The following is a 23,624-nucleotide window of genomic DNA, read 5'->3' as shown; positions in this document are numbered from 1 at the left end:
TCCCCGGAGACAGGGATGAGGCCGGGGCATCGGAGGAACCTCCCAGCCCTCCACCATGCTGGAGACCAGAGAGGCTTTGCCTGATGGAAGGGCGATAGCCCAAATGAAGGCAGGAGGGGACGGTCACGGTCCCTGAGCTAACACAGCTCTCAGCCTCTGACCCCACTTGGCACCCAGACCACAATCGGCCACTTTCCACATATTTTTCTCATTTCCTCCTCACGACAACCCCGCAGGTAGGGTTTCAGATCCCATACCACAGACAAGAAGCAGGAGTTTGAGGGGATGGAGTCAAAGGAGATTCTCTGTGTCCGGTTGGTAGGACAGGGCCTGGGAGCAGAGAGATGGTCACCCTGGCCACTGGCACGCAGAGTGCCAGAGCTGCTTCAGACTCGCTCAGATGCGCAGGAGCTGAACCAACCGACAGTGGGCCACTTTCCCGGACTCCCCGCAGGCCCTGGGAATTCCACCACACCACCCCGCCAGGCTCCCACACCCCGTGAGGGGCCCCTGACTCTATTGCCACTAAGGGTGGACACACAGGCTCCGGACTGGCCTCATGTGCCAGTGAGAGAGGCTGTGGACACCGGCGTGGTCTCAAAAGAAGAGGCCTCCATCTGAGTGTGGCTTCAGGACCCGGGAGGCGGAAGAGCGAAGGAATGACTCCTCTGGGTCTCATCTGGTTTGAGGATGCCTGTGTTTCTGGGAAGAATGTCCGGAAATGAATGTCTTGAAGACTAGTCACCCTAAGGGGCCTGAGAAAGGGGCGGCCCTACCTGGAGGCAGGGTGGGGGCAGGGCAGTCCCGTATCCGAGGAGGAGAGAGAGAAGACACCTGGCTAAGACCTCCCAGAGCTCAGGCTCCTCCGCCTCACCTCACTTCTCCCAGGCCCCCTGGACACCCTGCTCCCCCACCCTGCCTGGACAAGCAACCAGGGTCAGGGTCAGGGTCAGGCAGTTGGCGGGAGGGTGGGACTGGAAGGAAAGGCCCAGGGGGGCCTGCTGCCCGGGAGGCGGGTCCTAATGGGGTTGGGAGGAGCCTGGGGCGGCTCTGGGCGCTGGAGGGAGCCCAGGAGGTGGGGGTGGGAGGAGATGGGGCCAACCGAAGGAGGGAGGGCAGCAGGAGGGGGGGCCGGGGACCAGGAAGAGGCTGACAGCCTAGCAAAGTTGCCGCAGGAAGTTAGGAGAGACCCTGAGGCACCAGAGAGGTGAGGAGGGACAGCTGGCTCGGGGCAGCTGGACAAGGGGTGGTATGGAGAGGAGAGGGGCAGGCAGAGGGAGCCGGTCCAAGGGCCAAACTAGCCGACTTATCCAGGAGCCCTCACGCAGCACGCCAGGGGCGGTGTGGGAGGCCCAGAAAGAACGGCAAGGGAAGGAGGGTCTGCCTGAAGAGGCCAGCCAAGGGTGTGGCCCAGGTGAGACCCCCTTTTTCCCGGTTTAGGGGTAGGGCCATGGCAACAGGCGGCCCCAGCACAAGGAGGGTTAAGTATCCCCTCCTTGGTCCCCACCCTGCTCTGGCCCCTCCAAGTGTTTACATCCTATCAGAAATATTCAGCCTCCTTTCTACACCCCAGTCTCTCCCCTGCAGTTATGGTGGGGTGCGGGGGCGGGGGTAGGGGGAAAGGGGTGAGGGCTAGAGTGAACCTGGAAGCCAGCAGACCCTGGGAAGGGAGGGGAAGCAGAGAGGGTCTCTAGGGGCAACAGGCCAGTGGGGTGGGACAACAGGCCAGCAAAGGTGGGGAGGGCAGGAGGGAGGGGGGCAACCGGAGTGCTTCCCTGGCTGCTGGCCAGGGACAAAAGCCGACTCAGCATCTACCCAGGACAGGGCCAAACCTGGGCTGAGCTGGCCCCCCGGAACAGTGGGAGGCAGAATGGGGAGAGTGAAGGGTGAAGGACGGGGAATACCAGGGGGATTTCCGCACAGGGCCATGTCCTGTCCCTCCACCTCTGTCCAGAGCTCTGCTAGGCATGGCCCCCCGAGTGTAGGGCCAGGGGGTTGGCGGCTGTTATAAGGAGCTGAGTGTCACTCGCAGGCTTTGCAGGACCAGGTGACTGAGGTGAAGTCATGTGGCGGCTGCTGACCCTGTTGGCCCTGGGGCTGGGCGCCGTGGGCTTGGGCAGGGCAGAGCTCTCAGCAGCCCAGCAGCAGGGCCTGCAGGTGGCCCTGGAGGAGTTCCACAAGCACCCACGAGTGCAATGGGCCTTCCAGAAGACCAGTGTGGACAGCGCCACTGACACGGTGAGCAGTGTGACCCGTGGAAGGGGGGGGTCAAGGCCGCACCCCAAGAGGCCAGCTCATTCCCGGGGAGCAGGTGCAAGAATGCTTGGGCTCTGTGTGCACGCAGCCCTCAGGAGAAAGGCCACCACCAGCCACCATTGCAGTCATGCTGTTTCACTGTGGGGAGGAGGGATAGGTCACATCCAGGAATTGCTCTGCCCGCTCAACTGGCTGCTGGCCTTCCTCTGTCTGTCCTGTCGGCAGCCCTATCCGGTGGGGACCTTTGTGAGGCTAGAATTTAAGCTCCAGCAGACGGGCTGCTGGAAGAAGGACTGGAAGAAACCCGGGTGCACGGTCAAGCCCACTGGGGTGAGCAGAGACACATGGCTGTGCATGCGTGTGATGGGGCGCTTGCTTGGGTGCAGCTATGTGTAACTGGGTTTCTTTGGAGACGCCCTGTGGAGCCCAAGGTGGTGACAGTGTGGGTGGCCTGAGCCTGGTGGGGCGGGAGGAAGAGGTGGGCTACTGGGATGGAGTTCATTTTCATCTGGGTTCCTCCCCCCCCCCCCCCCCCCCCCCCGGGGCTCAGGGCACTGGCAGAGGCCCTTGGTGTGGGGTGGGGCTGGCCCCAGGCCTGGTGAATTCCGTTCTCTGTGAGTCTTCCAGTGGAGACGGCCCGACCTAGGCTGATCCCTAACAGGGTTTGACTGTAGTCCATTACCTTGGGGGCGACTCCCACCACAAGGGAGATGCTGGGCTAGGGGGCAGGCCTCGGGGTTCTAGCCCTGCCTCTGCGCAGCTCCAGCACTGTGGCTTCTCAGGCTCTCTGAAGGCCTCAGTTGCCAGCAGCTGTTGAAGGAGGGATGGGTTATACCTGTGGGTTTCCAGACTTCTGCACCCGATCCTTGTGCTCAAACCCTACCTTACACGAAAATGCAAATAAATGCACTAGCAGACAGCAGGGTGGGTCTGGGGGAAGTCTGGGGGACTCCCATCTGAGGAGGCTTCCTGCCTGCACACTCCCATGCACACTCACTCACTCGCTGAAGTTTTGAAAACTGCAGAATGGTTTCACTAATTCCCCAGTCAAAGGGTGGGCTGCGCCTGAAACCAGTCGGCTCACAGGACCCTTGCCCCTTTGCTCTAAGGCCTGCAGGGGACAGGACCCCGTTGCAGGCAGCCTGCAGTCCCCAGCCTCCACCCCCCCCCCCCGCCCCGAGGCCACAGGCCTCCCCTCACCCCGTTCCTCTCCTGGCCCCGTGCCCCTCTCCCCAGAGGAAGCGGACATGCCTGGCCTGCGTCAAACTGGACCGTGAGTTTAATGTCCTGGGCCGGATGGTCCACTGCCCCATGGAGATGCAGGTTCAACGGGTGAGAGTGGGCAGAGGACGAAGCGGAGAGGTTGGGGAAGTGGCTAGTGGGATGAATAGAACCTGGGCCTGTGGGGGAGGTCAAGAGGCAGAAGCCTGGCTGGAGGTGTGGGAAGGACAACGAGCGGAGGGTGAAGAGGGGTGAACAGGGGGTGGGAAAGGTGAGGAGAGGGGAAGTGGGGAAGAAGGGGCTGGGAGGGTGGGCAGGCCCGGCCCACTCAGGGCTGAGCGGACTGGCGCTGGCAGGAGTCCAAGGAGGCCCAGGAGGCCCAGTGCAGCAGGGTGGAGCAGATCGGTGAGGACCCCCACAGCTTCTACTTCCCAGGACAATTTGCCTTCCTCAAGGCCTCTCCCCCAAGCTGAGGCCCTGCCCGGTAGGTGGCCAGGATGGTGGGAGGACTGTGGCATGGGGACAGCCCGGGTGGGGTTTGGGAAGAAGAAATGGCTGGTGCTGGACTGCCAGAGGAGCAAGGGCAGGGACCCGGGAGCCTGGGAGAAAGCTGGGACCAGAACCAAAACAGCCTCCCTCACACCCAAATCTTGTCTCTGTCCTTTTCTCTAGCACTTCATCCTGTTTTCTGGACAGCGGTGGGAGGTAGCCAGTAAAAGCCAGCCCTCCCTCCCTGTGCCCTGGGAGGGCAATCCCGACCCCTGAGCTAATAAACTGCTCTCTCGGAGCCCTGTTCTCTCCTCCCCTGAATTTGTGCTCTCTCCTCCTCTCTTCTGACTGGTGGGACCTCAAGGGAGGGAAGGCTGGGGAACTCCTGCAGGAGGAAGCAAAGCTCCAGGGAAGCAGGACACCCAGGATGGGGACAGGGGGCCTTTAGTGTGCTCCGTCTTCCTGCAGGAGAGACCAGAGGTGGCGGGGACCCCGTCTTGCTTTCAGAGCTCATGCCCACATGAAATGACAGGTGATGATGCAGATTAAGACAGAAATCTTTAATAGGCATTAGCGTGGGTGAAAGCGGGCAAGGAAGGCTCCAGGGAGATACGCCCTGGGGCTGGGGCAGAGGGTTGTTTGGACAGGCAGGCTGGGAGGGGGGAAATGCCAGCTTCCATGTTCCGTGCACTGCTCATGTCCTCTTCCGGGACCTCTGCGATGGGAGGCAGGCCACCCCTGCTTCTGCCACCTTTAACCTGAGGAAGAAGCAGTTTTCTTCCACTAAGTCTCAGGCCCGAGCAGCCAGGAGCAGCAGACGAAGGCCTGGGGCCTCATGCCCAGGCCCACGGCACAGGTGGCAGGATGGCTTACACGGTGCCACTGCTCACAGGGGGCCCCCACACCTGCCCGACGCACTGGGGAGGCGAGTCCCTAAAGAACACAGCAGAATTGTCTTGAGGTAGGAGTGGGAGGGCGGGGGTCTACCCTTAGGGAAAGGGGTAAACGAATGGCCCAGTCTGCAGGGACAGTGACCAGCGTGATGAAACCATGAAGACAAGTGCAGAGGGAGGAGGGGAGATGTGGGCAGCTAGGCCACACTGAGCTGGCCCCATGGCCGTGGGGCACATTCAGAAGACAAAGGACGAGGCTGTGCCTGCAGAGCTGAGTGCCTGCTCAGCCTGAGCCAGGCTGTCCTCGGCCTGGCGGTCCAGGTCGTGGCACTCCTGCAGGGTGTCCTGGAACTGCCGGCAGGCCTCCTCCAGGATGGAGCTGCTGCGGGGTGGCTGGGACTCCCAGTACCCTGGCTGCACCCAGGGCTGGGCCTCCGTGGTGCCGGGGCCTGGGCTGGAGCTGGGCCGCAAGGAACTGTCCAGGTCCCGGCACAGCTGGTAGAATTCACTGCCGCGCCCAGTCACACGCTCGCCATCGACGACCTTCAGGCCTGGCAGCAGCTCTCGGACCACGGCCGGGTAGGAGGGGCTGGCACAGAGCGGGTTGCTGAGCCGGGCCAAAGGGTCCCGTAGCCGAAGGCACTCGAGGCCCCGCAGCCCGGTCAGACACTGCAGCTGGCTAGGGGTGGCCAGCAGGTTGCCAGAGGCATTGAGGCTCTGCAGGTTCTCGCAGGCAGCCAGTGGCTCCAGCCCTGTCAGCCGGTTGTTGGCAACATTGAGGACGGCCAACTGGCTCAAGGAGGCCAGGGGGCCCAGCTGGGTGAGCACGTTGCCCGACAGGTCCAGCCACTCGAGACCCAGGCACTCGCCCAGGCAGCCCAGGTCCGCCAGCCCCAAGCCGCGCAGCCTCAGCAGCAGGATGGACTCCAGGGCGAACTCTCCCGAGCGCGACTTGAGCAGCTGGGGCGTGATGCGCAGCCCTTCGGCCTCTCCTGGCTTCTCACCCTGAGGCTCCATGAGGCGAAGGTGGTCCAGGTGGCCTGGGCCCCAAGAGTCTGTCACAGGGACACAGGCACCACTGGGGTCAGCTGGCTGTCCAACCCAACAAAGGCACTAGCAGTCCTGACTGCACCAGTGCCAGACACCTGTTTCCACCATCCTTGCTCAAGGGCCAGCGTGTCCCTAGGGAGAGACAGTTAAACAGTAAGCAGGCCTCTCCTACACACCTCTGCGACCCCAAAGCAGGTGACAGAGCAAAGTGCTACCCAGCCCCTACCACCAGGGCCAGAAACCATGGTAGCCCAGCAAGACCTGAGGACCCCAGGCCCAGCTGCTGGAGCACAAAAGGCCCCCTGAGGGAGGTGCACTGGGCCCAGCCCCCACCCAAGAGGACCCGCCTCCCTCAGCTCCTGTGCCCTGCTGGTCAGTGTTCAGGCCAGTGTTCCCAATTCCTCTCATTTTCCAAATCTGCCCTGGGGGCAAAACCCCGTAACTTTTTTTCCATAACCACTCATGATCTCTCCTTATTAGTTTTGAGATTTTGGGGGGTTTATTCTTACCCACGTAAATATATTTCTGAGTAGGTAACATGTCACCAGCCTCAGCAGTCTGCTGTGCTGCGCCCCCTTCCCAACCACTGAGAGCCTTGCATTCCCAGCCACAAACAGGGGTACCTGGGCCTGGCTTCACTCCCTCAAAAAAATGTTGACAGAATTTTAAAAATGCTACAGTAAATTCAAAATGTTTTCTAGATCATGCTGGACAATTTGTAACCTCTGGTCCTTCAGAGGACCAGCTTTCTGTCCCAGACAAGGAAAATGAGGTTGGAGGCAGGCAGGGACAGGGAAGTCTGGGGTTAAGAGGCAGCAAAGCCACCAACTCCCCCTTCTGACTCCCCCTTCCTGGGCCACTGCTCTCCACAGCCCACCTCTCCCATCCATCCAATTAGCTCTCTCCTCTGCTGTCAACAGAACAGCATCCACCACTGTTCCAGCTGCAAACATGACATCATTTCCAAAGAAAGCAGGAGGGCTGGAGAGGTGGGGGCCGTCCCTCAGGGAGGGCCTCCGGAAAGGCAGGGGAGGGCCTTTCAAGTCACCAGTGGCTGTGGGACTGCAGGAGCCCAGGTGCCAGTGCAGGATGAGCACGAGGAGGTGGCCTGGGGGAGGGACGCTGCCACCCACAGAGGGGTCAAAGTTTTAGCAGAGAGGAAAACAAGAAGGGACCTCTGCTCCTAGTGGCAGCTTCCCAACTCCACTCAGGCCCAGGCCAGGCAGGGTGATGCCTGCAAAGAACTATGGGACCATTCACTCCTGTGGACAAAACCTGGGACTCCAGAGTGTCTGCGGTCCCGAGTCTACGTTTCGTAATCAAGGCCACTTTGTATTTCTCCCTCTCCAAGGAGACCAGGCCCAGAGCTCCTCCCACACCCCTCACCAGGGAGCTGGGGAGCCTCCTAACAGAGCTGACACCCCCATCTCTGAGAAGAATATCCCTTCATTTCTCTCTAGCCCCCCTCTGGCCTGCAACACTCCAGCAAGTTCTCATTTTGACCTCATTTCTTTCCAAAATGGACTGGAGGCATCTACTAAGAAGTCTGGTTCACTCATTGCGAACGGGACCTGTTAGTTAGCAGGGAATGAGGCCACCGCCCGTCATCGGGTGAAAACTGCTCTGGCCCAGAGGGTGGGCGCTCAGGGGCACCAGACACCTCCAAAAAGGCACCAGCATCAGGCCTAGGCGACAGCTGATGCTCTAAGCTGAAAGCATCCAGGCATGACCTGCAGAGGTGCCTGGTGTGAGTGTGTGGCACAGCAGGACAGCTTTTTGGGGACAAACACCTCTTTCATTACCTGTAGGCTTCTCTGCAGGAACACACATGTGCTCCCAGACTCGCACTATCCAAGTGGTGTACTGTGGAGTGGTCAAGGGTGGAAATCAGGAGAAAAGCACCCTTCATGAGGCTGCATGAGGCTATGGCTGAGCAGCCAGAGGGAGGGAATCTGTGACTTTCAAGATCAAGACTGCATTCCAAAGCCCCGCTGGGCTCACGGGCACTCTCAGGTGGAGCTAAGGCCACAGCAGCCCACGAGGGTGAGGGCACGATGCCCCAAGGAACTGGGTCACTGCTTAGATGGACATGGTGGCTGCAAAGGGTGGGAAAGATGGAGAGGAGCGGGCAGAGCAAGGCAGAGAGATGGACAGAACTGCGTGCTCCCGGCCTTAAAGCTGGGAGCAATGCCCTTCGCAGGAGAGGGAGCAGTGGAGCAGAAAGACCATGCTGAGGCAGCCGGAAATCGGGCCTTCAGCTCCCAGGTCCTGTGCCATCCTGCGGCAGTTACGTGAAAGATGACACCTGCTCCTCCTGGGGTGACAACCTCTGCCATTCCACAGTCCCATCTTACTGCAAACCTGCACTCTTTGTCCAGGCAGGTCTGGGAGGGGCTGAGGACACCTGGGTTCGCCCGCACAAGCCTACCAGCTGTAAAGCGCAGGCCAGCGGCAGGCTCTACACAAGGGGGCAATGGCCCATTCTCACCCACAGGTCAACACTTCTCTGAATAACGGGAGTCATCCCAGTCCTGTTGTGCAAATGAGCCAAGAGGCTCTAGGCCCAATGCATAAGTCTGCACCGAGGGCTTGGTCATAGACGAGACAGCGACTAAGACACAGTTGACACTCGAGGCTGGGGGAGGCCCACCTGCCCTGTGCACCAGCGTTTGCTGTGTCAGTCTATCTACGTGGGAAATGGGCCAAGAAACAATGCCCAGCAGTCAGCCGGGACAGACCTCAGTGCAGGGGAGACAGTTCGGCACCCAGCAGCCGCAGTGACAGTCACCGGGCTACGTCAGTGGACTGGGGGCCCTTCTTCTGCCTCATGTCCTCCAGGTCCCAGTCTAGAGCAGGGCTCTTCAATCCTGGCACTACTGACTCTCAGGGCCCGATAAGCCTTCGCTGTGGGGGCTGCCTCGTGCATCACAGGGGTTGAGCAGCACCCATTCTACCCACAAGCTGTGACAACCAGCAGCAAGTCTCCAAACGTTGCTCAACGTCCCCTGGGGACAAAAATGCCCCCCGTTGAGAACCACTGCTGCCCCCACGCTTTCGACTGCCATGCTTCTGTCTCAGCCTCTTTCACCCCCACCCCCCACCCCACTGCCCCTCCATGCCAGCCTCCCCCTCTCCGAGAACACAACCAGTTCGCAGACGCCGAACAGCACAGGACAGCGCGTCTCTGGAGAACAGCTAGGGTAACTTTAATGCACATCACATTCCTGCCTGCCCCCTGCCCCCTGAATCACAACTTGGGAGGACCCAGGGTCTTAAGACACTCAGGTGGTTCTCATTAAAGGCTGAGCCACACGTACATTTAAGGAAGGGAAGGAGGCAGAGGTTAAGGGCTGGGTCCAAGGCCATGCCCTGACCTTACTACCCAAATGCCCTTGATTTAGAGTGAGGATGGTGAGTCCACAGTCCAGGCCGCTCACCCAGACAAATCTCACTTCCAATCACAGCGAAGCCTGTGAGCACCCCCCGCCCAACAGCTGTGGGGGGAAGACACGGGGCCTAAGCATTTTGGGGGTCAGACTCTAATTCGAGTCGTTACTGCGACCATTCAATATGATCTTTACAAAGTTTTACTTAAAAAGATGCAGTTACTACACTATTAAAATGAGAACACAGCGCTGGTCAGGTGGCTCAGTTGTTCGGAGTGCTGTCCCATACACCAGAAGGTTGTGGGTCCAATCTGCAGTCAGAGCACAGACCCAGGCTGCGGGTTCTGTCCCAAGCTGGGGCATGTAGAGGGGCATGTGAACAAGGTTTCTCTCTAACGTTGATGTTTCTCTCTCTCCCTCCCCCTTTCCCTTCCTCTCTCTAAAAGTAGTAAAAACATATCCTAAGGTGAGAATTTAAAAAAAAAAGAAAGAAAATTCAGCACACTAGTCCAGCGGGTATAATCTCAAGATAAGTATGTCAACGTAGTAACAGAGGCTGAGTGAGAGGATTATGGCTAGTCATTCCTGCTTCCTGACATTCTCACTAACTTCCAAATGTCCTGTAGTGAACAGTCTTAGTGACACATGACTGACAACCCCTCCAGGGGAGGTGGTGGGGACAGGCCTCCAGGTTCACCCCAAAAGCCAAAGTACAAGTCAGGCCTTGAGTGCCTCACCCGGCCTCCACCTATTTTCCCTCTCAGAGCTGCCTGTTGTGGTGACCCAGCACCTCGGGAGAGCCAGATTCGGGTCCTGTGGGGGCAACAGGCCTTCTCCCACCCGGAGTCACCAGTCCTGGACCCCGTGCACTGTGCTACAGGAACTCTGGCGATCAGTTACTCATCGGTCTGATACACAGCCTTTCTCGCTTCCAGATAGGGGATTTGCCCTTTAAAAGGGGCCAGGGAGGAGGGGAGGTGCAGGCGCTGCAGGTGGAATGCATACTCAGCCACCAAGAGCCTGGGGGAGTGTGGGACCTCTTCCCGAGACTGCCATTACTGTGGAAAGGAAGGAACCCCAGGTCTCCAGCAGTCTGCAAACAAACTAGAGGTAAGAACAGTCTGGAGACTGAGTATCTCAGTGTCCCTCTCCCTCGCTAGCTGGGCAGTCCTATTAATCACAAGTTCTCCGGCCACTCTGGGACTGGGATCCACGGAGAACCACAGACCCTAAGACGACTGATGTGCACCTGTGTGTGTGTGCATACACTTCCTCTTGAAATGGCTCCTCTAGCTTAGGGTTTCTCTTTCCACAGTGAACACAACTTCAGAAAGGGCTTTCATAGCTCACCCAAGTTCTAGGTGACTGAGTATACATCCCACTGAGTATATATGCCGGCAGCCACGCCTTCTCTAGTCCCTGCCCCAGGAGAAAGCAGATCTCTAAGGGCATAAATACCCCGATGCACATGGACAAGCAGCATGTAGGGCCCTTAACACCCAACAACATGTCAAAAGAGCATTACTGCTTATAAAACTTTATAGTACAACTCACTCACATATGAGCAAAATAAACCTTTTCTATGCACATAGTGCTAGAGATAAATTAAGCAGCCCTGGCCAAGCAGCTCAGTGTTTAAGAGCACTGTCCCATTACACCAAGGTTACAGGTTCAAGGCCCAGTTAGGACACATGCAAGAAGCAACCAATGAATGCATAAATAAGAACAACAAATCAATGTTTCTCTGTCTAAAGTCAATTAAAAATAAATTCAAAAATATTTTTTAAAAAATAAATTAAGCAATGGGTAGATGGAAAATGCCACCTCCCTAAAAAAAATAAGGCAATCTGTAAGAGTTGAGAAACGGTCCCCATTCTTCCCCAAAAGGTCTAGGATTCTGGCCGCCTCTTGTCTGATACCCCAGCTGTGACACTCTGCTCTCTCCTTCCACCTATGGCAAAGTTCCTCCAGGAAGACTGAGGGCATCAGACCCTGGGGCCAGGCTCCCTGGTCTGCTCCCCCTCAGCCATGTCTCCACTGGGGAGTGTGAGGGGAGAGGGGGTATAGTTGGGGAAATTTTCCAGATTGGTCTTCAAGAAGAGGAGATGCTCAACTGTTTCCACTGCGAGAGGGGAGCTGTTCTCCGTGATGGTGGGGCTATCCAGGGAGGCCAAGACACTCCCAGAGGCGGCACTGGTAGCGGGACAGGACAGATAGATGGTGGCCAGTTTTGCCAGGGCTGGCCAGACTTCACACCTCTTCTCCCAGTACACCAGGGGGTCCTCCCGGGCACCAACTGTCTTGTTCTCATGCAGGTACTTCCTGACGATGACTGTGGCCAGGTGGTTCTCGGTAGAGAGCGAGGCTCCACTCCTCTGGGACGCCAGCAGCCCTACACTCTCCAGCTGCTCCAGCAAGCTCTTCTCCCTCTGGCCTAGGAGAGAACAGCCAGGGCTGCTGCTTCTCTGCACAGGGTCCTTGTGGCCCCTCCCCTTGGCCCCGGGGCCCTTGGCTATTCTGCCACTCTGGGTGGTGTCCACACTCATAGCCTTGGGGCTCTGCAGGAAGGGTGAGGGAGGCAAGGAATATTCAGACACCATAATCTCCTTCACCTTATAAACGAGAACTTGCTTCCAGTGGTCAATGTCAGCCCCCACAGGCAGGATGGCCTCAAGCTGGCCCTTAAAGCGGGGGTCCAACAGAGTTGCGAGCACAAACTCCTCCTGGTGGAAAAGCTCACTGAGCTGGCAGTCTGTGGAGAGCTGCAGGGCCAAGCCCCTGGCCAGCCGGACGGCCGCACCCGTCTCCCCGCTGCCCTGCTCCTCAAAGTGCGCGTGAACCTGCTCTAAGAAGATGTGCAGATAGCGCAGCTGCGGCAGCACCTGGCTTAAAGAAGCCTGCGGTGCGCTCGCCTCCTGGACCACCATCTGGAAGGGCCGCAGAAGCATGACCAGACTGTCTGTCAGGCTCCAAAACGTGGCTGACAGGCCCATCCCAGCCTTCCCCAGATGGTGCTTCTCCTCATACTCCCGCAGCGGCTGCTGCTGCTCCCCCAGCCACTCCATCAGGTGGTAGGCAGAGACCCAGTGGTCTGAGAGCTCCCAGAAGGGCTGATGGGTTGGGAGGCCGCACTGCCGCTGCAGCTGCATGAGGAGCCGCCGGGCCTCTGCAGAGCCTTGGAAGTGGCTGCAGATGGCCCTGGCTGTGCTCAAGATGATCTGGACACTGTGATGGTGACACAGAAAGTTTCTCACTACAGAGTTGAGGCAGTGGGCAAAGCAAGGGATGTGGGTATAGCCCTCCATCGTCACTGCGGGCTCCAGGCTGGGGCAGCTGCTCGAAACCAGGAAGCCTGGTCGCAGAGAGCCATGGCCCAGCCACAGGCTGACCTGCTGCTGCAGCTCCCGCTGCCTGTCCTCCGCAGTGCTCTCCAGGGGCAGGCCTCGGACCCAGAGCACTGCTTGCTTCCTCGGGCTCCCTGATACCACCTGCCAGCTACCACGCTGTATCACCCCCCAGTGGGCAGTGACGGCCACATAGTCCTCCATGACCACCTCCTGGGCTGCCGTGGACATGGTGAGGTGGACACGGCTGCCCTTGGCCCGCTGCATCTCCTGACGCACCTGCTCACCCATCACCTCGTGGAGCAGAGGCAAGGCTTCATCGGAGAAGAAGGCTGGAGACGGCAGGTAGTAGTCAGGGTCAACCTGGGCCATAAACCTTCTGAAGGGCAGGGACGAAAGGAAGGAGAGTGGCAATGCCAAACTGCAGAGTAACTCCGCAATGCTTCGGTTCCAGGCCTGGGAGCGGGGTTGGCCCTCTTGATCCCCCCTGACAGCCACTGGGGAAGCAGTGGGTTCGTCTTTGATGGGAGTAGGCAGAGGTGGTGGAGCCAGTAACAGCTGCTCACACCTCCCCGGGGCCAACTGCCCGTCATTACCTTCTGATGGCAAGCCACTCAGGCAGTGTCCTGAAGATGAGACGCCCTCCTGGACGAGGCTGGGGGCACCTGCGCGCAGGCACTTATGCTTCCCCACTGCCCCCGCCCCTTCCCTGCCTGAGCTGGCTGTAACTGGCCTTCTTTCCCTCTCCAGCCCATGCTTAATGCTTGTGTGACACAGAGTACAGGTGACATGGCACATGTTCTCAGAGTCCGTGGTAAAGAACTGTCTGACATCTAGTGTGAGCTTCTGACCTGTGGCGTCCTGAGGGCCTGGGGAACGCCCTCGAGAAGCCCAGCCCTTGGTCTCTTTTATAGTTCTGACCAGCTTCTTCAGGCAGGGTGGCTTCTGGGAGCTCAGCAGGGATGACTTCTCCCCCACACGAGGAAGCAAATGCCTCTTCTTCCACTTCTTGAGGCGTCGCATCTCTCTGTCCAGACGGGCTATGAGGATGTCAGCTTGCCTTGTCTCCTCACTCTCGCTAGGCTGGCCCACCTCTGACCTGTCCAGGCTGGTTGCCTGCACCAGCACTGGGGTGGGAGGGGCCGGACCAGAGCTAAGCACTGGGTCTCTTGACTTCTTTCTTGCTGGCTGCCTCACCTCTCTCCGTCCACGTGCCTTCTGCTTGGACAGCTTCTTCTCAGGCTGCACAGAGGGCTCCTGCCCAAGCACAGATGTCAGGACACATGGTTCAGAGTCTCCCTTTGGCTTATTCTGCCCCGGGATGGCCTGGCTCTTTGCATGGGAGGCAGCTGAGTAAAAACCAGGCCTCCAGAGAGAGCAGGCTCTTCTCTTCCTGCTACAGACGCGTAGGCCCAGGGCACCTTCCTCCTTCTCCTCCAGGAAAACTTGGTCAGGCGAGGGGATGGAAGAGCCCCTGAGGAGTGGGCAGGGTCTCTTCCTTTGAGGGAAGAGATCCCTCTCACTCCCCTTTTGGGAGCCAGAGGGTGTGATCTTCCTGTGGCCACTGCTGGCCTTCTCTTCTATGTCTACAAACTCAACTTTGACCTCAGTCTCTGGCAGGTCTCCCTGGGCACCCCTGCTATGTCCACAAGAGGTACTGGTAGCTCTGGTGTTGAAGCTGGAGCCAGGAGAAGTCACTGTGGCAGTTGGACTCTGGGGTCTGGTCACTGGGGAGACAGATCCTGAGGGTGCATGTCTCTTGGGGAGCTTTTTGATTTTTTCTACTTCCAACATGCTTAGGAACTTGGGGCAACGAGAAGATGGGCCCAGGCTGCAAAGCAAGACAAAAAGAATGGCTCTCAGCTGCCCTACTTGATTTTGGGGTACACTGAGGGGGAAGGCGAGGCCCAGAGGGGAGAGAAGATAGCAGAGAACAAGAGGTGCAGAGAGTTTACATGAAACTGTCCCAAGACAAAACTCTCAAGACCTCCTTGATGAAGTCTGCCATTCAACCCCCAGACCCAAAGGAGCAGCCCTCAGCAGAAATCCCCACAGCCCGCACACATTAGCGCTTTCTATGTCCACCTTCTTTGCCGAATGACATGAATAAGTGTCACTCAGACGGGTAGAACCAGAGCAGCGGTGAAAGTATGAAAGAGGAGGCGGAAGGCTTGGAGACCCCAGGGAGGAGACTGGCCTCACCACGGAGTCAGGCAGGTTTACTCTGGAAGTCATGCAGGCACTAGACACTGTAAGTATAAGCCAGGAGGGGGCAGAGCCTGCCAGCCTGCATCCAGAGTACCTGGCTATACCTGGCACACCGTGGGGTACCAGGAACAGGTCACATAGCTCAGTGTTCAGAAGTGATACAGCCTGAGGCTTCCTGGGTCAGAGGCCTGGCCTAGACCCTTTGACTTTCCTTCTCTAGAAGTTAGCCTCCAGCAGAGAATACAGGATGAGGTAGCTCCTACTGCCAGTGACTCCAGCCCCACAGTGTCCCTTCGTCCTCCTTTCTGTCACAGACCCTCCCGAAGGGCTGGTTATACTTTGTCATTGCCCATTCCCCTCGAAACCCTATCCTCTCTGGCTCTGGCTCCCAATGCTCCCAGTCACTGCTCTTGCCAAGGCCCCCAGAGACTCCAATGGAGTTTGGGGCCACACCTGAAGCACCTGCCCACAGCCTCCATTTGGAAGGCTGTTTCCTCGTGGCCCTGGGACGCCACATTTTCTCGGTTTTCCTTTTACTTGCACCTCCTCTCCAGTCTGTCTGTCCTTCTTCCTCTGCCTGTTCCTTAATGACATTCCCTGGGGTTTCTTTGTAATCTCTCCTCTCATTCGACATCGTCTCCCAGGACGGTTGCACCATCTCCCCGACTGGGACTGCACTTACACCCTGCCAACTGCCCGGCCTCTCTCTGGCTCACCTGTCCTTTCTACAGCCAACTCAAATGGACATCTGTTCGCCCAGATGCTCAGACCCCTAACCTAGGCATAATCCTTAATTCATTCAGTCTCCTGGAGATTAGGTCAAATTCAGGGCTCTCATAAGGAAAGAGACATAAGGAAGTAAGAGAAGTGTGTAGAGAGAAGAAAATGAAAGGGCCCAGTAACCCAGGATGTGTTTCCTAAGGAAAGAGAAGGTTCCAAGGAACATGGCTTAGGAATCCCAACACAGACTTCAGGAAGGGAGTAGTCATCCTCTCTTCAGACCAGAACAAGATGGTGGCTAAACAAGACTTTATATTTAAGCCATATGCTCTGACACCGAGTGACAGTAAATGTTAAGAAGGACCACCAGGGATGGCAGGTCTGCCCCTGCAGGTGACAAGCCCTCTGAGGAGGCTCACGTGAGACTCTGCCCAGGGAGGAGTGTGGGCAGCACGATACTGATGGGCTCCTTCCAGCAGAAGGTCCTTGGAAGGACCGAGAAGCAATGACCTCACGCCCACCGTGCGAGAACTTGGTCAGTCACCACCACACTGTAGAGGGGCTGAATAAAGGCAGAAACGAAATGCAAGACACGGTCCTGGGCCCAGAAGTGCTCTATGATAGCAGAACTAGAAGGGACTTACCTCAGTTCTTATTTTATGACCGAAGAAATAGAAACCCAGAGTGGTAACGTGATGGTCAGTGGCAGAGCGGAAGACCAGAGCCGGCACCAGGTCTACAGAAGCAGCCTGCAGGCGTCCTCACTACCGAGAAGACAGAACCACATACTGAAGCCAGGCCTGCACGACATGCCCTCACTGACGATGGTAGAGAAAAGGGAAGAAAACGGGCGTTAGGGCTGCAGCCTGGGTCACACCAATCCTGTTCTGTTCCCCCATTAACTGTGTCCCCTCAGTATGTCTGTATCCTGCAGATACTCCTTATATATCCAATCATTTAAGAAAAATTCATTAAGTATCTGCCATGAGTCAGCACTGTGCCCTGGGGATGCAGATACAGTAACTGCCCAGCCAGCACTCGGAGCTCAGGACCAGAAGACACCCTGGCAACAGGCTCATGGCAGTGGAGCAAGGCAGGCAGCAGGAGGTCCTGTGGATGCCGGGCCTCAGGTTGCCCTCGAGGTCAATCGTGTCTATGACAGTAGAGTTTGGTTTCTGTTTTGTAAGGGGTCACTTACCTGAGGCCACTGCTCTGAGGTCCTTAAAGCTGCCCAGGTGGGTCTGGGACCTTGTGCAGTCACTGGCTCCGGCAGTGATCACCCCTCTCTCCCAGCGAAGCACATCAGGATGGCCGCAAGGCTGGTGCTGTGGAGAGCCAGTGTTGACTTTAAATGAATATAAAATACAATATGGAGCCATGGCCGGGCAGCCCAGTTGGTTGGGGCATCGTCCCTTGCACCAAAAGGTTGCAGGTTCGATCCCAGGTCAGGGTGCATGCAAAAGGTAACCTATTGCTGTTCCTCCCTCACATCAATCTTTCTCTCTTTCCCTTTCCCATTTTTTAAAATCAATAAACATCCTAAGGTGAGGATTAAAACATATATATATACATACATATACATGTGTATATATATATACATACATATATGTGTGTGTGTGTGTGTGTGTGTGTGTATATATATATATATATACACACACACACATATAAAATTTAAAAGAGAAAACCCCATACTTTTTAGTAAGAAGTTACTGCGGTATTTCTCAAAACACGACAAACGCGTATCTGAGGACAAGTACACGATGGAGACCCACAGGCTGCACACGTGCAGCCGTCAGACGGGCGCTGCATGGGGCCCAGCGGGCAGGCACAACCCTGAGAAGCAGGTGGTGAGGAGGGCCGGAGCAGGTAATGGCGCAGGGGCAGGAGGGGAGGGGGCAGTTTACAGAGATATTCAGGAGGCAGGTTCTCCTGGAGTTGAGATGTGGAGGATGAGGAAGGGACACAGAGGGATGCCCTAGTGATTCCACTTCCTAATGGACTTCAGTTTTAGAGATGTTGATTTTAAGGTTCTTCTGTAATGAATCTTCAGAAGTGACAGACACATGGGTCAGGGGATAGAGGTCTCAGCCAAAAGACACAGATCCAGGTAAAAGTGTCCTTAGAAACTGAGGGGAAATGCCAGAGGGAGGGGAGTGAAGGGTGGTTGCCCAGGCAACGCCAACACTGTGGAGAGGGAGGAGGATGAGCTGACTTCAAAGATGACTGACAAGCAAAGGAAGGAGACAGAAAAACATGAAGTGATGTTAGGAAAGCCAAGAGATTTTTCCAGAAAGGACAGGCAGGGTCAAAGTTCACTTCAGTGGATAAATATGGTGAAGCCCAGGGCTGTGCCATGAAAAGTGGGGGAGGCAAGTACTTGCCAAGTCAGGGGTAGGTGGGAAGGGAGGGAAAAGGCTTAGCTATGTCTCTGAACAGAGAAACGGTACAGTGGGAAGAGAGGAGACAGGAAGAACGATGGTAGGAACTTCCCAAGGCACGGGATCCAGAGCACCAGTGGCAGGTAGGTTCACCCCTGGAGACCAGAAGCTACTTCTCCTGGCAGAGCAAAGATGGAAGGACGTATGCGGTGGCAGCAAGTCCTTGAGTGTGGGTAGGAGAAGGCGCTAAGGCAGCGCATGCGCAGGAGTCTAGATTCCCCAAGGGGAAGCCTGTCCTCCTAGAAGCAACGACCTGCGGGTAAGCCTGGGATTGGCAGGGCGTCGGCAGGGGAGGCTCCATGGATTAGAGACTCTCCTGACCACGCTTCTGGCCCGTTCCCACGTGCACGGTCAGAAGGAGAGGGGCCGCTTTTCCTTTTCTCTTGTGCCTGCTGCCCCCCAGCGCCTTGTGCAGAGCTCAGCCCACCCTGGGCATCTAGCAAACACGCTAGACCTTTCCCTGAGCTTTCACTCTGCCCAGACCCACGGGGCCCCTCTCCTGACAGCTCCCGCACTGGGGGAGAGGCGGGTGTCGATTCCCCAGCCCCAGGGGATTTCAAAGCACTTACTGAGCCCTCCAGTCCTGGCTTCTCATCCCCCCGCCACGCACCCGTGAGGCGAAGGGCAGGTGGTGAGGAAAAGGATGGGAGGAGTGTGTGGAAGGCAGACCAGAGCGATCCACTATGTATTTTGCGGGTCTGCCGCATATGCAAACTTGGCTACGTGCAAATCCTCAGAAAGATGTTTTAAATAATAATCGTGCATCATTAGATTTCACATTATGCAAGAGTGACATAAAACGAGATCCGTTTTAAACTACACACCAGCTGGAAGTAGAATCCTTTGCGAGACTGAAGTCCAGAGCTAGTCTAGGTGGGTCTTCGGCCACCAGCCGTGACCGTGCGCTTTGGTTTCCTCGACTACACAAGATGGGTAATAGCACCCACCCCACAGGCCTGTTGGGGACTGAGTTAATGATACATAATAAGAGTGAGGGATGGACACGGACCGATGTCCTGTCCATTCTGGCCCCACCTGGCGTGTTTTAGTCACCGGAGAAGGGAGGCCAGCCTCGGAGGCGGTCGCTTGGGCGGCCCGGTGGGCGGGGCAGGTCTGGGCAAGGTGCCTTCGCCCCTTCCCCCGCCCCAGCGTCGGTCTGTAAAGCGGGGGTCCGAGGCCGGGACCCCGAGGCCGTGTCCCCGGCTTACCTCAGGCCAGGGGTTCAGGATTTGGCCAGCCGCCCACTAAGACCGGTCTGGTGAAGCTGCGAAGCCGGGCGCAACTCCCGACGCAGCCGACCGCGCCACCGCGGCCCGCAGTGAGGAGCAGCCGCCCGCGCCCACCCGCTCCTTGACCACGGGAGAAGCCACCAGCACGGCCGGGCAGGGCTTGAGAGGGCTTCAGCTTCCGGGGTGCGTTAGGGACTACTTCCGGGAGCGACGGCCCACCAACACCTTCGCCGGCAGTTGGACCTTTCCCCGCCGACAGCCAGTACCGAGTGCGCAGGTGCGGGCGGCCGGGGCCGGAAGTGATGGGGTCGCACCGCCTCCTCGCCAGAGGTCGCGCCCTGTTCTCACCGTGACCTGGGTTCCTCAGGTCATATACAGTTTACTGCTGCTAGTTAGTGGTGTGGCTTGAGGGACGCGGTTGCGCGCGTTCGCGGCCGACGATGGCCTAGTCTTCCTCCTCCACTAAGCGGTCCCCGAGGCTCCTTCCACTCTGGGCTCTGCACCGTGAGCGTCTGCCCGAGTGCGACCCGGGTCTCCTGCGCACGTGCAGGCAGAAGTGACTGCTGTAACGATGGTGATCCACTTGTCGGGGGTCTCATCCTGGCTTGAGGACTCACCCAGCATTTCAGCAAACTCACTCGGGGTGTCCCCCGGGGATAAATTTCCGCTGCCCGGTGACGCCCCGAAGGTCGGACGTTCGTAAACGTCTGTGACCATGTCCACTGGGCGCTCCGGCACCTACCCACACTGAATCGTCCGGGGTGCCAAAGGGGCTGCGTCTCCTGGGCTGAGCGGAGTGCCTCCCTCTCCCACGTTGATCCCACCTGGGCCCGTCTCACAGGCTACCCTGAGCTCCCTGCTATTCCAGGGGTGGTCTGCTGCTTCCATCTCCTTCCTGCGCACCTCCCCTGCTTCAAGCAAATCGGCTCTGGGCCCAATTCACCAGCTTGAGCTAAAACTAGAATACCTGCAACGAAAGTATACATCTTTACGCTTTGTCAGCGTTATTTTAAATCGTGTTTGACTCTTCTCCATGCCTCAGAGGTGAGGTATTGGTTTTTCCATTACACAGATGAGGACACAGACTTAGTTGCGCAGCGTGTTAAAGGAGATGAGAGGGGCCGCAGATGATTTTAAAGTTGGACTGGTACATAGGGTCCCTATATAGTGGACTCAGAGCTGGTCCCTTCGCACTATTAACCCAGAGGCGCTCTAGATCCAGAGGTGATTTGATTGCAAAACTAGGAGACACAAGATAATAAACAACAAAACGAGAATTCAGTAAAGTAGCTGGGGTTAATATTAATATATAGAAATCAAAATCCTCTACATACGCAAACAACCACCATTTAGAAATATAAAGGGAGGAAAGTTTACATTTTACTAGAAATAAAAAAGATTAAACATCATGGGAAAAGCTTTACAAGAGATGTACAAAATTAATGTAAAAAAATGTGAACCTGTAAATATCACTAAGGACTACAAGAATACCTGAACAAATAAAAAGACATATCACGTTCAGGGTTAGGAAGACTTAATATCTTAAAGATATTAGTTATCTCTATAAAATAATCTACAAATTGAATTAAATCCCAATAAAAATTCTAACAAGTTTTTCTGAACAGAAATTCAGGAGGAATAATAATAGCTTAGAAAAATTTGAACCGAGAGAACCAAGATGGCGGCGTAGGTAGACACACTGCACCTCCTCGCACAACCAGAACTGACAGAAAATCAAACGGCAAGGGGGACCAACACCAAGGAAATAAAAAATGAGCATTCATTCAGACCGGTAGGAGGGGTGGAGAGGACTCGTGTGGCCGTGGCGGGACCGAGACTGGCGGAGTGTGGGACAAACGGGGCAGGTGGTCTGACCACTAGCAGACCCTGCGGCCCCACATTCGCGCACAGATAGACCGAGAGGGCCAGACTCAGAGTAGCGGAGAACGGGGCAGGCAGAGCGGCGGGTAGCACCGCGTGGCTCCACATTCATGCACAGATAACCAGACAAACGGCAGGGAGCGAAGTGGACCGCGTAACCCAGGGCTCCAGCTCGGGGAAATAAAGCCTCAGACCCCTGATTGAAAGCGCCCCTGGGGGTTGGGGTGGCAGCAGGAGAGACTCCCAGCCTCACAGGAGAGGTCGTTGGAGAGACCCACAGGGGCCTAGGGCGTGTACAGGCCCACCCACTCGGGAACCAGCACCAGAGGGGCCCAGTTTGATTGTGGGTAGCGGAGTGAAAGACTGAAATCCGGTGGAGAGGGGAGCGGGTGCCATTGCTCCCTCTCAGCCCCTCCCCCACGTATAGCGTCACAGCGCAGCAACCAGCATTACCCCGCCCGGTGAACACCTAAGGCTCCGCCCCTTTAAGTAACAGTTCAAAACACTGGTTATCAAGACGCTCACAGAATTGGTTGAATCTGTTCGAAAACCAGATGAAAAAATGAAGCCTATGCTAAGAGAAACAAAGGAAAATGTACAGGGAACCAATAGTGATGCGAAGGAAACTGGGGCTCAAATCAATGGTGTGGACCACAAGGAAGGAAGAAACATCCAACCAGAAAAGAATGAAGAAATCAGAATTCAGAAAAATGAGGAGAGGCTAAGGAACCTCCAGGACATCTTGAAACATTCCAACATCCGAATGATAGGGGTGCCAGAAGGAGAAGAGGAAGAACAAAAAACTGAAAACTTATTTGAACAAATAATGAAGGAGAACTTCCCTCATCTGTCAAAGGAAATAGACTTCCAGGAAGTCCAGGAAGCTCAGAGAGTCCCAAAGAAGCTGGACCCAAGGAGGAACACACCAAGGCACATCATAATTACATTACCTAAGATGAAACAGAAGGAGAGAATCTTAAAAGCAGCAAGAGAAAAGGAGACAGTTACCTACAAAGGACTTCCCATAAGACTGTCAGCTGATTTCTCCAAAGAGACCTTACAGGCAAGAAGGGGCTGGCAAGAAGTATTCCAAGTCATGAAAGGCAAGGACCTACATCCAAGATTACTGTATCCAGCAAAGCTGTCATTTAGAATGGAAGGGAAGATAAAGTGCTTCTCAGATAAGGTCAAGTTAAAGAAGTTCATCATCACCAAGCCCTTATTATATGAAATGTTAAAGGGACTTACCTAAGAAAAAGAAGATAAAAATATGAACAGTTAAAATGACAGCAAACTCACAGTTATTAACGACCACACCTAAAACAAAAACAAGAGCAAACTAGGCAAACAACTAGAACAGGAACAGAACCATAGAGATAGAGATCACATGGAGGGTTGTCAATAGGGGAGGGGGAGGGGGAGAGGGGGGGAAAGGTACAGAGAATAAGTAGCATAGATGATAGGTGGAAAACAGACAGGGGGAGGGTAAGAATAGTGTAGGAAATGTAGAAGCCAAAGAACTTATAAATATGACCCATGGACATGAACTATAGGGGGGAATGTGGGAGGGAGGGGGTGGGCAGGATGGAGTGGAGTGAGGGGGGGGAGATGGGACAACTGTAATAGCATAATCAATAAATATATTTAAACAATTCTTCTGAATAAATAAAATAAAATGAGTTTGGGAGTCTTCAAAAAAAAAATTTGAACCAAGAGTAGTAATGGTTAGAGGCAGGTAGGGAGAAATCCTACAAGATATAAAAATATATGTAAAGCTACTACAATTGAAACACCGTGTACTGGTGCATTGTACCAAAGACTAGATTAACGGAATGCAATAAGAGGCATAAAAACAAGCCCAGTGTCTTTAAAAAATCATGGTAATCCATAGGACACAATATATGAATAATATTATGAATAATAAACTTAATGCACTGATATTAACTGAATTTTCAAGATATATCATCCAGTACAAAAAAAGAAAGAAAAACAAGGTAGAGAACAGTGCAGGTTTTATGTGCTTAAAATACGAAAGAATACACATCTATCTAAGTATATATAAGAGTAATTGGTATATTGTTGATTGAAACACATATATGAGAATGTATGTGCTTGCTCCTGTTTCTCATGGAGGAATGTTGAAGTCTCCAACTATGCAGGTGATTATTTCTCTTCACAGTTTTTTCCTCACATATTTTGCTGCGCCGTTGTTAGGCACATACATGATAAGCATGATTACGTCTTCCTGGAGAAAGGGTCCCTTACTGTGTTTGCTCCTACACACCCAGAACTTCCGTGGAAAGACAAACAAGGACGGTAACAGCAGCTCACTCCGGGAAGGAGCTGGCCTGTTGAGGGGCCCAAGGAGGTTCACTCCCAACTCATTTATACCCTTTGAATTTTATTTCACAGGAATGTACAACTCTACCCAAACTGCAATTTCAAAATTTTTTCACGTTTACTTTACCCTGAGAACTTTAGAACCAGCATATGTCTTCTAGTACCCATG

At 55.5% G+C, this 23,624-nt stretch overlaps 2 protein-coding genes across 8 annotated transcripts; one reads left to right on the top strand and one right to left on the bottom strand.

Annotated features, from left to right (window-relative positions):
• Positions 1-1,070: 1,070 nt before the first annotated feature.
• Positions 1,071-4,287, top strand: RARRES2 (retinoic acid receptor responder 2). 4 transcript variants are annotated; one of them, XM_024564539.3, is made up of 6 exons: positions 1,071-1,207; positions 2,042-2,238; positions 2,482-2,586; positions 3,493-3,588; positions 3,834-3,961; positions 4,150-4,287. In XM_024564539.3, exons 2-5 carry the CDS (start codon positions 2,065-2,067, stop codon positions 3,948-3,950), a joined length of 492 nt encoding a protein of 163 aa, XP_024420307.2. In that variant the 5' UTR covers positions 1,071-1,207; positions 2,042-2,064; the 3' UTR covers positions 3,951-3,961; positions 4,150-4,287. The 4 variants fall into 4 exon arrangements, with proteins under 4 accessions (XP_024420307.2, XP_024420308.2, XP_045054597.2 ...); XM_024564540.3 differs by having other exon boundaries at positions 2,033-2,238; XM_045198662.2 differs by lacking the exon at positions 1,071-1,207 and adding an exon at positions 1,315-1,414.
• Positions 4,288-4,512: 225 nt separating this feature from the next.
• LRRC61 (leucine rich repeat containing 61) lies at positions 4,513-19,482 on the bottom strand. Of its 4 annotated transcripts, XM_045198720.2 has the most exons (5): positions 19,214-19,482; positions 16,766-16,892; positions 16,212-16,385; positions 12,919-14,470; positions 5,872-6,041 (listed from the first exon to the last, which is right to left on the bottom strand). In XM_045198720.2, the coding sequence occupies exons 4-5, from the start codon at positions 14,431-14,433 to the stop codon at positions 6,024-6,026; spliced, it is 1,533 nt and encodes a 510-aa protein (XP_045054655.2). In that variant the 5' UTR covers positions 14,434-14,470; positions 16,212-16,385; positions 16,766-16,892; positions 19,214-19,482; the 3' UTR covers positions 5,872-6,023. The 4 variants fall into 4 exon arrangements, with proteins under 4 accessions (XP_024420304.2, XP_045054655.2, XP_045054654.2 ...); XM_024564536.3 differs by lacking the exon at positions 12,919-14,470 and having other exon boundaries at positions 4,513-6,041; XM_045198719.2 differs by lacking the exon at positions 5,872-6,041 and having other exon boundaries at positions 9,093-14,470; positions 16,766-16,912.
• Positions 19,483-23,624: the final 4,142 nt, after the last annotated feature.

Source organism: Desmodus rotundus, chromosome 6 (genome assembly GCF_022682495.2).
Source record: "Desmodus rotundus isolate HL8 chromosome 6, HLdesRot8A.1, whole genome shotgun sequence".
Classification (NCBI taxonomy): domain Eukaryota; kingdom Metazoa; phylum Chordata; class Mammalia; order Chiroptera; family Phyllostomidae; genus Desmodus; species Desmodus rotundus.
Note: the sequence above shows the minus strand (reverse complement) of the source record. Positions and strands in the feature narration are given on the sequence as shown.

Excerpts from the sequence above, each read along its gene's own strand:
- RARRES2 (XM_024564539.3), top strand. The coding sequence starts at position 2,065 with ATGTGGCGGCTGCTGACCCTGTTGGCCCTGGGGCTGGGCGCCGTGGGC. Across the intron at positions 2,239-2,481 it reads TGGACAGCGCCACTGACACG|CCCTATCCGGTGGGGACCTT; the intron begins GTGAGCAGTGTG and ends TCCTGTCGGCAG. Across the intron at positions 3,589-3,833 it reads TGGAGATGCAGGTTCAACGG|GAGTCCAAGGAGGCCCAGGA; the intron begins GTGAGAGTGGGC and ends TGGCGCTGGCAG.
- LRRC61 (XM_045198719.2), bottom strand. The coding sequence starts at position 14,433 with ATGTTGGAAGTAGAAAAAATCAAAAAGCTCCCCAAGAGACATGCACCC.